This window comes from Panthera leo, chromosome A1 (assembly GCF_018350215.1).
Source record: "Panthera leo isolate Ple1 chromosome A1, P.leo_Ple1_pat1.1, whole genome shotgun sequence".
Lineage (NCBI taxonomy): Eukaryota > Metazoa > Chordata > Mammalia > Carnivora > Felidae > Panthera > Panthera leo.
In genome coordinates, this window is record NC_056679.1 from 78,591,873 (window position 1) to 78,603,688 (window position 11,816).

General features: G+C 44.8%; 1 protein-coding gene across 3 annotated transcripts in view; it reads left to right on the forward strand.

The window, feature by feature from the left end:
• MYO16 (myosin XVI) overlaps positions 1-11,816 on the forward strand; it is a 615,829-nt gene that overhangs the window by 524,993 nt on the left and 79,020 nt on the right. For all 3 annotated transcript variants that reach the window (XM_042930188.1, XM_042930181.1, XM_042930176.1), the window contains exon 29: positions 6,964-7,060. In XM_042930188.1, the coding sequence (XP_042786122.1) occupies positions 6,964-7,060 (97 nt within the window). The remainder of the gene's footprint in view (positions 1-6,963; positions 7,061-11,816) is intronic.

Here is an 11,816-nt window from a genome sequence, read left to right on the forward strand (position 1 = left end):
TTAATAAAGCTATTTCAATAATTATAGACATAGATGTAGAGGGACAGTGTCTGCCATAATGCTGACAGCAGTAGTAACATTATTCAATACAAATTCCAAGCATAAGAATGCTATTGGCCCTTGATAGTGTCTACAGAAGTCTCCCGTTGGATTTCTGCTCTCACAGAGTGTGTGAGAAGTTAAAATAACTGTCAGTAACATCTGTTGTAGAAGAGTAAAAAGTGTGAGCTCTTCAGAGATGAACAAATATCATATTATGGAGGACTTTGAATGCCAAACCCAAAGATACGCATTTTAGTTTCTAGGCAATATGGAGTCATTGAAGGCTTCTGGAAGATTAATAAATGGGAGACAGTCAGGAAGGTGGCCAGAAGGCAGGGAAATAATTAATTCTCTATTGATAAACAGCTACTTTATTTATTTATTTAATTTTTTTAACGTTTCATTTTATTTTTGAGAGAGAGAGAGACAGAGGGTGAGCGGGGGAGGGGCAGAGCGATGGAGACAGAGAATCCGAAGCAAGCTCCAGGCTCTGGGCTGTCAGCACAGAGCTGGACACGGAGCTCAAACTCACGAACTGCGAGATCATGACCTGAGACGAAGTGGGATGTTTAACCAACTGAGCCACCCGGAAGCCCCGACCTACTATTTATTTATAAACTACTACTGAATCTAGAATTATGAGATAAAATCTAGATTTCGGCTTAAGATAATCATGTATGAGAAATGTGGTGGCACCAGAAATGTGCAAGGTAGCGTCTTTGTGTCTCGCTCTTTGCATTAGATGCGTTTTTACAAAATGAATGCATTTAAATAGTTTAAATGGACTTAGGTTTTTTTAACGTATTTAAAATGAACTATATTTTTAATATCTGAGTTCATGGTACAGTTAGTGTCCATTAAAATCACTCTTGAAATTCTACTTTCTTCATTTTCGTATTCCATTTACTTTTATCTCTTTCGCCTTAATAGATGTAACTCATGACCTTTACATTTTTCCAACATTGTCCTAGCCCACCCATATCTCACAGTCACGTGGAATATTCAGACAGGTATACAAATAATGACAAAAACAGGAACTCGGTAGTATTACAGAGATGTATACAAGGTGCATTAGTGATGTGGATCGCTGTTAGAATGAGTTCATTGTTGTAAGGGACACACTAAACTTAGAGTTCACCAAGTCATCTGTGTTTTAAAGGATGAATAGGGGCTTATCCAGTAGACGCTTTAGAGAAACGCATTGAAGGAAAAAGAAATCATATACGTGAAACCAGAGCAGAAAAACACGTTCCCGTTTTGAAACAGCAAGCAACAGGATGTAGTTTGAGAGTAGACAAATCTGAATGCGTTGAGTAAAGCCATACTATGAGAAGTTTAATAAGCATTTCGAGAGTTTGAACGTTATCCTGAAAATCATGACCTACTCTTAAGTAATTATAAGCATGAATGTAACATGAGCTTGATGTGTAGAAAGATCGCTCTGAAGATAGTTTTGCCGGTGGGTCTCCCAGTCAGTGAATGCGGGACATTCCTAAAAGGGCAAGGCCAGTAGGATGCAGGGTTGCCATGGAAACCGTGGGTGCCTGTCCCTCTACTACACTGGAGGGCAGCCTCTGCCACCAAGCTTGGCTCCTCTCTGCTTTCCCGCACCTCTGTGCTAGGAGGCAGCATTCAGTGATGAGGAGAAGGAGGACAAGGAGAAAAGGGGGAAGGCCATCCTCGGAGGTTCCCTTGACCTCTCTCCGTGCAGCCTCAAGGCCACCCACACTCCATGGAAATGCCATTCCAGCAGCTGTCTGAGCTCCCACAGCCAACACCTCTAAAAACTCCCTGAGAACGGTAACAGTAATTGAAGCTTTCGAAGTCATCAATGACAATTGTGCTTAATCTTTGAAAATCTGTCACTTCAAAAAGAAAAAGAAAAAACCTAATGGTTTTCTAATAAAAATAGCAATGACTATAATTCACAGATGGTTTACTTTTACAGGAGTCAGAATGACATTAACATTTTAATCTCAGATCAGAACAGTCTGTGTCTGGGGAGCACACAGGGAAAGGGCTCTGTAGGAGAATGTTTTAACCTCTCTGTTTCTCTGGTTCTCTAAGAAACACCTTCTTTTAAGAGAATGTAACCAAAATTTAAAATGTAGGTGATCTGGACATTCGGTTGCATTCAAATGAAGCCTAATTTGTTGGATTTGGTATAGCACACTAATGCGCTGATCACAGAGTAACTTTACGTGAACTTATTCCATAGAAAAAATAAAAAAGACCAACGCTTTTCTCCTAGTCAACATCATTAATAGACAATGAAGGTTTAGAACTCATGTGATCTTGTCTAGATTCATTCCTGATTAAAAAAAAAAAAAAGAATCCTAGATGTATGTCCTACTAATTCTTAGCATCAGCGATAGCAGAGGACTTAATACTAAAATGTGTTATTCAAAACAGTTTCTGACAAAGAAATCCAAAATACTACTAAATGGCTAATTTCATTCTTTAAGGAGAGAAGAGGCATTTACTATAAACGTGGTATCTCTAAAAGACCAGCAAATTCAAACAAATACTAAAATACCAATGAGTGTCTCTAAATAATGCCAAACCACAAATAAATTACATGGTAAAAAATATATATATATAGGGAAAAAGAGAGAAAGAAAGGAAAAAAGAAAGGATGGGAGGAAGGGAAGAAAGAAAGAAGGAAAGAAGGGAAGGAAGGAGGGAAGGACAAGGAAGGAAGGAAGGAAGGAAAGGAAGGAAGGAAGGGCGGGTGGGCGGGTGGTCCCATTGGATATGTGTAAAGTGTACCCAAACAGCTGAAAGAAGAATTTTCTAGCCCATCTAAATGTGATGGTAGCACAGTACACAGCCACGTTCACAAGTCTTCAGCTCTGCCTTAGCGGGATACTTGTGATGTGAATTCAGCCTTCCGTCCTCGCCTCCTCCCACTGAACCGAAAGCACAGAAGCTTCCCTCACTTACAAAGCCCTCGGCTCTACCTCTGGAGAATTTTCATGGGCATAACTATACCCACTCACCAGGAGCTTTGGGGGCTGGACTGTCCTTCTGGCTCCCAGAGGAGCATCTGTCTGTCTAGCATTGCTCCTCTCACATGCCCCGTGCTCGCATTCCTGCCCAGTTCCTCCCTTGCCATCATCCCAATCCGTGGATCTCAACAAGGACTCCTTTTGTTCTGCCTGGAGACATGCAGATCTGCCATGTGAAGCACTCAGACCCCTCTTTAACTAGCCACTGTCGGGTCCTGGGACGTCTCTAATACATTGAGAGAAAAGCCTACCACATCCATATTTACTCCTCTTCCAATTTAGCCTCCTTGTGTGAACTGACACCTGGACATTCCTGAAAATACTCTGTTACAAGGATTCAGTTTTTCTTCACTTCCTTTGTCTCAGTGGAGGAACGGGGCCAGCTGACTCATTGCTCCCCAACCTTCTGTCTTACATCTAAACCATTTGTGGACAGCTTTCACCCCACTTTTCTTTTTCCTTTTATCCCTCCCCCCCCCCCCCCCCCCGCCCATCATGTGTTCTGTCACCTACTGGCTTCCATGACTTATTTCCAGCTTACTCAATAACTTTGGGTCGGCTTCTGCCTTCATTGTCCATCATACCTTATTTTCATCCTTGAAGACATTATCATCCATTGCTATGACTCATCTTATACCAAGACTTCACAATTCCTTATGTTCTGTTTCTAATCTGAATCTAACCCTCCCCACATCCTTACCACTTGTGAAGTTCAAGAATATATCTTCATATTCTTCAGGAGATTAAATATATGTGCATAATGGCAAATATGCAATGCAATATAATAAGAGAAACAAAGAATCATCTGTAGGATATTATGGGAATGCAAATGGAAGTCATCAAAGCCCTACTAGAAGTGGATGCATGGATATCAAAATGGAGGTGGGGTTTGATTTCAGTCGTGAAGGATAAGTAAGAGTTGGCCAACAGACCCACAACAAATCCAAATCGTTGATGACCTTATATTGCCCCACTTCACCAGGGACCTCCCAAAGCCAAGTCTGACAACCCATTCTCCAGACAGTTTTAAGAAGGAACTTTATAAATTTCTAATACAATCTGAAAAATTATTTTTATGAGGGGCACCTGGGTGGCTCAGTCGGTTAAGCATCCAACTTCAACTCAGGTCGTGATCTCACAGTCCATGAGTTCGCGCCCCGCGTCAGGCTCTGTGCTAACAGTTCAGAGCCTGGAGACTGCTTCGGATTCTGTGTCTCCCTCTCTCTCTGTCCCTCCCGTGCTCATGCTCTGTCTCTCTCTGTCTCAAAAATAAATAAAAACATTTTTAAAAAATTTAAAAAATATGTTTTGATGAAATTTAGCTAGGAACCTCTGTAAATCTCCCAGTGCATCCTCACTGTTCCTAGGAAAATGTCCAATTTTCCCTGGAAGACTCTTCATGAGGTGGCCACTGTTTACAATGCATGGCCTCTTCCCTTATCGCCATAAATGCAGCTGTACCCCAAGATAGTTTTCTGACCCTTGCTGTTCACAGGAAAGGAACAGCTGGTTTTTCTGTCCCACATTCATCTTCTCCCACTATCCCTAGACACCCTGGAGAGTACCTGCCCATCCTTCAGGACTACATGGCTTAGATAACTTGGTTCTCATTGAATCCCACCTAATACCATTCTTGATCACTTCTTCCTCTTTGGTGTCCTTGGGACACAACTCTGTCATTTTTTCTTACTTCTGATCTTCCCCAAAAGCTTCGCTGTGAGCCCCTTGAGACCATCCTCCTTTGCGCCCCCCCCCCAATCTAGCATAAATCTTAAAATAAACCTCCTTTGGTGTTTTGAATGGCTATTAGAAATGTCACTCTAAGAGATCTTTGTCATCCCACCCAACTCCCTTCCTGTCCAGCCGGGGTCTCCTTTTAGTGAAGAGAGTGGAATCCAGTTCTCTTAATTCCATTCCATAGGTCTTTTGCCCATGTTGAACCCCCCCCACCATAGATTAGTCCCCCCAGTGATCATTACTGACTCCCCCGCCCCCGCCATTGCGTAGTATTGCAGGCTATCAGTCTTTTGGAGTTTCATTCGGGGACCCAGGTTTGCATGAATTTTGCCTTTGCGATGAAGTTTCCCACAATGAGTTGCATACCGCAGTCAGCGCTGAACGGAAAGCTGCCATGCTCCCTCCTTCCCAGTGCCTGTCTCACAGATTTGTTCCGCAGTGCCCACAGACAGTACCAACTGCTTTTCCTCTTGACTGCCAAAATAAGTCAGCAGTTGGGAAGGGGGAAAAAAAAGATGATGAATTATGGAAAATAACTAGGGAGAGAGAATGGCAATACAATGGGGGGGAGGGGGGGAAGTAACAACTCTCTGTAGCTCCCCACCCAGGTGACTGTCTCAGATTTCAACCAACTAAAAGAAAACTAAACAAAGAATAGCACCCAGTCAACCAGAAGCCTCTGAAGCCAGACAGTAGTTGAGAACTTTCCCCATTGATCTGATAACCCCCCTGACCGCCACAATGCAAGATTCAGGCCCCAATCTCTTGCACAACTGCGTGTTTCATTAAGACAACAGATCATGGCGAAGGGGACAGCTAGATGGAAGGATGGGGGGGGGGGGGGGCGGGTGACAACATCTGTTTGGAATAACTCTGTTTCCATATGAAAAGCTTCGCAAACCACCTCTGGCCAAGCGTTCTGGAGACAAGTCTGACCTATAAACCCTTCCAGTACCTAATGGTGTGTGCATACGTGCAAGCCTCGGGTGTCATTGTGATGTATGCTGGGGCTGGAGGGTGTTAGCATTTTAATGTCCCCAGCTCATGCTTGGGAGCACACGTGTTAGTCTTCTCATCGCGCCGGTGTTTGTCTCCAGTGCTGAGAATGTGATTATGAACATATCACAAGGTTTGCCTAAGCGATGTTTTTGTCTTAATCTAGCAGAAGATCCCCTCCAAGCTTCTGCGGCGTTTCATGTTAGCCCTTACTGGGCTCTTCTGCAATTATTCACGCCTGCTTCCCCTAAGAGGCTGTGGGAATTTACGTCGTGAAGGGATTCCTCACACCTACCTCAATTCTGCGAATTTGTAGAAAACATGCACAACACACAAGAAGATGTCTTTAAAAATGGATGGATGTGGTCGATTGTTCTGTGGTTTTAAAGACTTTTCTCTGACAGCTGCCTTCCTCCATCGCAGCGCATCCAGACCAGCTTGCAGACCGCTAAGGCTTTTGTAGAAGCCGACTTGGCGACATGCTTTTTCAAAGCTCTGGCGAGAAGTGTTCGTTGTGTTACTGTTCACACGATCACCTAGAAGATTCTCGCCAATCGATGGCTTTGTGGAGACTTTTGCCTTTGTGCTACATCTCTACAACCGTGGTCATCTACACACCCACTTTATAATCACATAGGGGGTGGTGGAAACAAAGAGTGGCAACAATTCTGTATGTCAGTGTTACGGGGTTTTGGGTTTTTTTTGTTTGTTTTTTGGGTTTGTTTTGGTCTTTTTGTTTTATTGTTTTCCTTTTTCATGGACTCAACCTGCTTTGAGTTGAAAAAGGAAAATAATCGTAAAGGGAGGACAAGTCTCTGACTCTGTGATCTGAGCGTTCATTGACCATTGACAGGAACGGTCTTCTCTCCTGCTGGAACCGAGGCCAGTGTTTCTCACCGGCACTGCGTGGGGCAGCCGTCCCAACTCCAGTGTGCGGCCATTGGGAAACATTAGCGACCCTGTGTGCACACAGCAAACACACTTATTAGAATAAAACCTTTGGGATTGCGAGTGAATGCAATCGCATTAAAAAAAAAATTAAGGAAGATGTACTGGCATTAATTTTGTTAGCTTTGTTCCTTCTAATCCTCTCCTGGAAAAATCTCTTGCCTGACTGTTTTCCATCATTATTTTTGGCATCTTCATGCTGTTTAATGTCTCCCTGCTGTTTGTGTTTCAGATGGGAGTCCGAAAAGTGTTTCTAAAATACTGGCACGCCGGCCAGCTCAATGATTTGTGCCTACAGCTGCAGAGGAAAATTATAACCTGCCAAAAAGGTAACAATTACACACTAACCTTTCTGAACGTCTTTGAGTCATGAGATACAGAATCATTTAGTGCGCCTCGAGTTAAATGTCGGTGGGATCCACACGGTAGCGGGCCCCTTCCGTGACACTGTGCGTGGGCAGTTTCAAGGAGCCGGGCAAACACTCAGGCTCAGGCAGCTCTCTACCAGCACGCACTGCACATACTTTATGTGGTGGTCATTTCATCTGAAATCTTACAGCAAATTTTCACCTCAATCGGAATTTGGAAGAGAGAGTATTCATTTCTTGCAATGTACATGTCCGCCCCCTGGCCAATATTCATGCTTGTTGATCTGTTCAAAAAGCACAGGACAGGAAGATGTACCTTTGAATCCACACTGGGATCCGCCGTGTGGCACTTAGGCGCAGATATGAGGCACAGTCCTAGCTCATTTCCGTCAGCACCACTGGTATATGCTGCTGGAGTTTGGAGGACCAGAACAGACAAATTCACCAAACCACATTTTACATAATTCTACATATGCCTTGGTGAAATCCCTGACACTTAGCTTCCTTTAGGAAGTGACAAGGATATTGGAGTGTTACCTTTGATAGCAGACAGCATCGTTTTAGCTGTAGGGGAGATTCCATGTAGAATTTTGTACCTATAGGGGCGCTTGGGTGGCCTACTGGGTTGAGCGTCCAACTTTCGATCTCGGCCCAGGTCGTGATCTCATGAGTTCGTGAGTTCAAGCTCTGCGCTGACGGTTCAGAGTCTGCTTGGAATTCTGTCTCTCCTGCTCTCTGCCCCCCGCTTGTGCTCGCCCTCTCTCCCTCTCCCTCAAAACAAATAAATAAACTTAATTTTAAAAACTTAAAAGATTTTTTTTTCCTATAAAAACCCAAGTGACCATTGAAAATGGGTACATTCGAAAAATCTTCACTATGCTTCCCATAAAGCATATGTACTTACTAGATACTAGTTTTTAATTTGCTTAATGATTATATTATACTATATATCATGAATAAATATTTAAAGAAAGGCTGAAGAAGGAGAAATGACATGCTAGCTTTTGGTGGACCTGCTGACATGAGCTTGGCTCCCTGCTATCTTTGGAAATGTCCAGCACAAGCATAACTCAGTCCGAAACTGGTTTTATTCTCTCCGAGCCTCTGTCCATGGAGCCCCTGCTTGAAATCTCCAAGGGGTCCCATCATTTTCTGATGAGAGAAAGCCCTGCCACACGCTGGTGCCCTGAACTATCAGAGTTTGGCAGGTCGAGTCCAAGTAACGTTCGAAGCTCAGAATTCCCTTCCAGGTGAAACCATCCCTCTTGGCCAGCTCAGGCCCCGCAGGTGGGGCGTGGGCATGGCTCTCAGCCTGTCCGGGCAGGTGTGTGTGGACCCTTGGGGCTGACGACAGAGAGGGAGGAGTGAGGGGACGGGGCTGCTCTTCTGTCCGAACGGCACCTGTGCGGTCCGGCACAGGGTCTCTCTGGAAGGGCTGCAGGCGTTGAAAGGCTGTTGGAGCCCAGGGGAGCACCTCAGCACTCCTGTGCACTGCCTCCCTGAGAAGTGACATGAGCTCCCCTTGGGACAGTCACTTGTAATTCTCCCTTAGCCCCAGCCACCACAGACAGTGCTTTAAAACAAGCCTCTCTAGAGGACTCCAAGCAGGCATCTCTTTCTTGACAAGCAGGCTGGTGCTTGAGAAACACAGGCTGGGACCCCGACAGGTACGTCCCCTCCCAGCAGAGCCATCAGGCAGTCAGTGCCTGCCAGCACCCACCTCAGGCCCACGGCCCCCGTGTCCTCCAAACCGCAGGGTCGAGTGGCTGGTTCTCTGCGTGGTCTCCCGAAGCCACTTTCACCAGCCTGGAGGTCAGCCGGGCGGCGTGGGGAGCCCCAGCTGACGGAGGCAGACCCTCCCCCCAGCTCTGGACAAGTCTGGCTCCTCTCTCGGTTATGACAGTCTGGTCATCCTTCATCTGTGTAGGGAAAGGCTGGGGCCCCAGGCCAGTGAGCCCCACATGGCCACCTGCCGGGCGATCTGAGCCCCTGCCGCATCAGCATCACCTGCGAGCCGGTTAGAAATGCAGAGGCTCGGGCCCCCACCACCTCGAGAATCGGAATCTGCATTTGCAGCCTCAGCTAGAACCGGGCTGGGGAGGTCCCATGGACCAGACCAGTGCCCTAACACCTGAGCTGTGGAGCCAATGGAGGTCCCTATGCTGGCATGTTATTCGTCCATAGAGCAGGGTCTCAGATTCTCCGGGAAAGTTTCCTACATCACAATTAGAAGAACATGCATCTTCCTCCATCAGGGATGCTCACTAGAAAGGTCTCCTGTATTTAACGGCAAAGATTAAGCTGACCCCCCTGACCCAAAACTGAAGAAACAAGCAGAAATCTAGACACTCCTTCACCTTTAGGGATCAAAATTGAGACAGGTCTTTAAAAAAAAATGGCACCAAGATAAAAACTGTAATTCCAGATTACATAAATGAAATAATGGATATAAAAGCAGCTTTAAAATTACAGGCTCTTAAATGCAAAGCATTAATTATTGATTTTTACTTTTACATCTCTTGGAACAGCCCCTTCCATACTTTTTGCTAGTGTGAAATTTACTCGAAATGTATGTAATTTGGAGTTATTTCCAGTTTTTCAAGCGTTCTCATTTTTCTTTTGTAAATGTTGCAGGGGGGGGGGCGTTGGGGAGAAAGCTGTAACGTTAATCATTTTAATATTAAATTATTCCTCATGGAAGCTTCTTTTGGACCCTCTGTGTTCCTTCTGTCCTGGAGGAAAGCTGTCTGTGAGGATCTCCATGCTGTTAAGTGTATAAAAGCAGTCTTTTAAATTGTCAGCAAGAGGACCAATATTGATTTGTGGCAAATTCATTTTTCCTAGTTGCCTCTTATTAAAGACACCAATTTTGAGCAACTGTTATATCATGTTTAAAGGGTTTTTAAAGGCCGCCAGTATGAAGTGTGAGAACATGGTGTCCCCCGGAGGCAGAGTGATAGACCCCCGGTGAATGAGCGTGCAGAGAATAGTGCTGCTGTTCCCTGGGGCAGAAGAAGTCTAGCCGAGCCACATTAATTCTTCCCTTTATTCCACAAGATTAAACATCTGGAATATACTCTCACCTTCACCCTTCCAAAGTCAATGTCTCAAATTGTTTTAATGGAACAGGAATGAGCGAGCAAACTGACCAGTTTGAATTCTTATCCTTCTCTCTCTCAACGTGCCCATCGCGTGGTTAACACTTGTGCATTTTATAATCCTGAAAGTCTGATAGTACCTTTTATGGCTTAATATTTTTCCCCTTTAGATTAGTTCAGCATGACTGTTTTGCACTTAATACAACTGCATTCCAGAGTAGGTAAACATTTAGTATTGCCATTTGGGGGAGAAAAAAAAAGCCTTAAGCATTTTACTTTTCTTTAATGTTTATTTATTTTTGAGAGAAAGAGACAGAGTGCAAGCAGGGGAGAAGCAGAGAGAGTGGGAGACACGGAATCAGAAGCAGGCTCCAGGCTCTGAACTGTCGGCACAGAGCCCGATGCAGGGCTCAAACTCACAGACTGTGAGATCATGACCTAAGCTGAAGTCAGACGCTTAACCGACTGAGCCACCCAGGAGCCCTACCTTAAGCACTTTGGATGTCTGATCATTATTTGCCTCTGCAGCTATAATTGTGGAAAGTCGTGTCCAGCTTTCCTTCCACCTTCTAATCAAGTAAAGGCATCAAAATGAGTATCATAAAAAACCCGCACATTTATTCTTCTATGGCCAGGGAATATTTTAAAACACTTCGTGTTTTATGGCCTTCCCCGCTCCCGACATGCACTATAAAGAAAAATAAAGCATCTTTGTTACATACATTGGTTTTCCCTTGAAATTATAGATCTTAGAATTCAAGCAGCTCCTTCTAACTGTAGAAACTTAGAATTGGAAGGGACAGCGTCCTAAGGTCACAAGGCCCACACGGGAATCCCTGCACCTGTCCACAGCATCCAGGGGAAGGGGTCATCTAAATCCTCCCAAGCACACGGGCTCCCTCTCTCACGAGACGCCCTTCTCCATTTACACCCTGTGCCCATTGCTAGAACGCACCTTCTCACATGAATCACAAACATGCTTTGCTATGACTCCTCCGTTGGGGCTCTGCTCTCTGGAGAGCTAAGGCAGCGTCTGTATGGTCAAAGGGAGAGGAGTGAGTTTCTCATGTAAGCACGGAGAGCTGAATCCTGGCTCTCCCGTTCATTGGTCGTGTTTACCCAGAGAAGTTTTCTTGACTTCACTAAGCTCTTTCTTTGGGTGCAAAATGGACCTAATGGCGTATTAATTATCACCGGGGTTTGGCATTTGATGATGGAAGGTCTAACACATGAAAAGTACCTTTAAAATGGTGGGCATGACTACCTTTATTTGCAAGTCTTACCATTAGTTAGTGACAGGCTAACGATTTCAAAGTATGTTCGCCCACTTATTCCTCCCGGTTCTCACACATTTTTCTAGCTCCATATCCCCGGAAAGCAGAAAGGACATCCTAAATTTCTACACAATATCTTTCCAGAGTCTTACATACAGACTCTGCATTTAAGTGAGAGAGGGAGCCCGTGTGCTTGGGAGGATTTAGATGACCCCTTCCCCTGGATGCTGTGGACAGGTGCAGGGATTCCCGTGTGGGCCCTGTGACCTTAGGATGCTGTCCCTTCCAATTCTAAGTTTCTACGGTTAGAAGGATCTGCTTGAGTTCTAAGATCTATAATTTCAA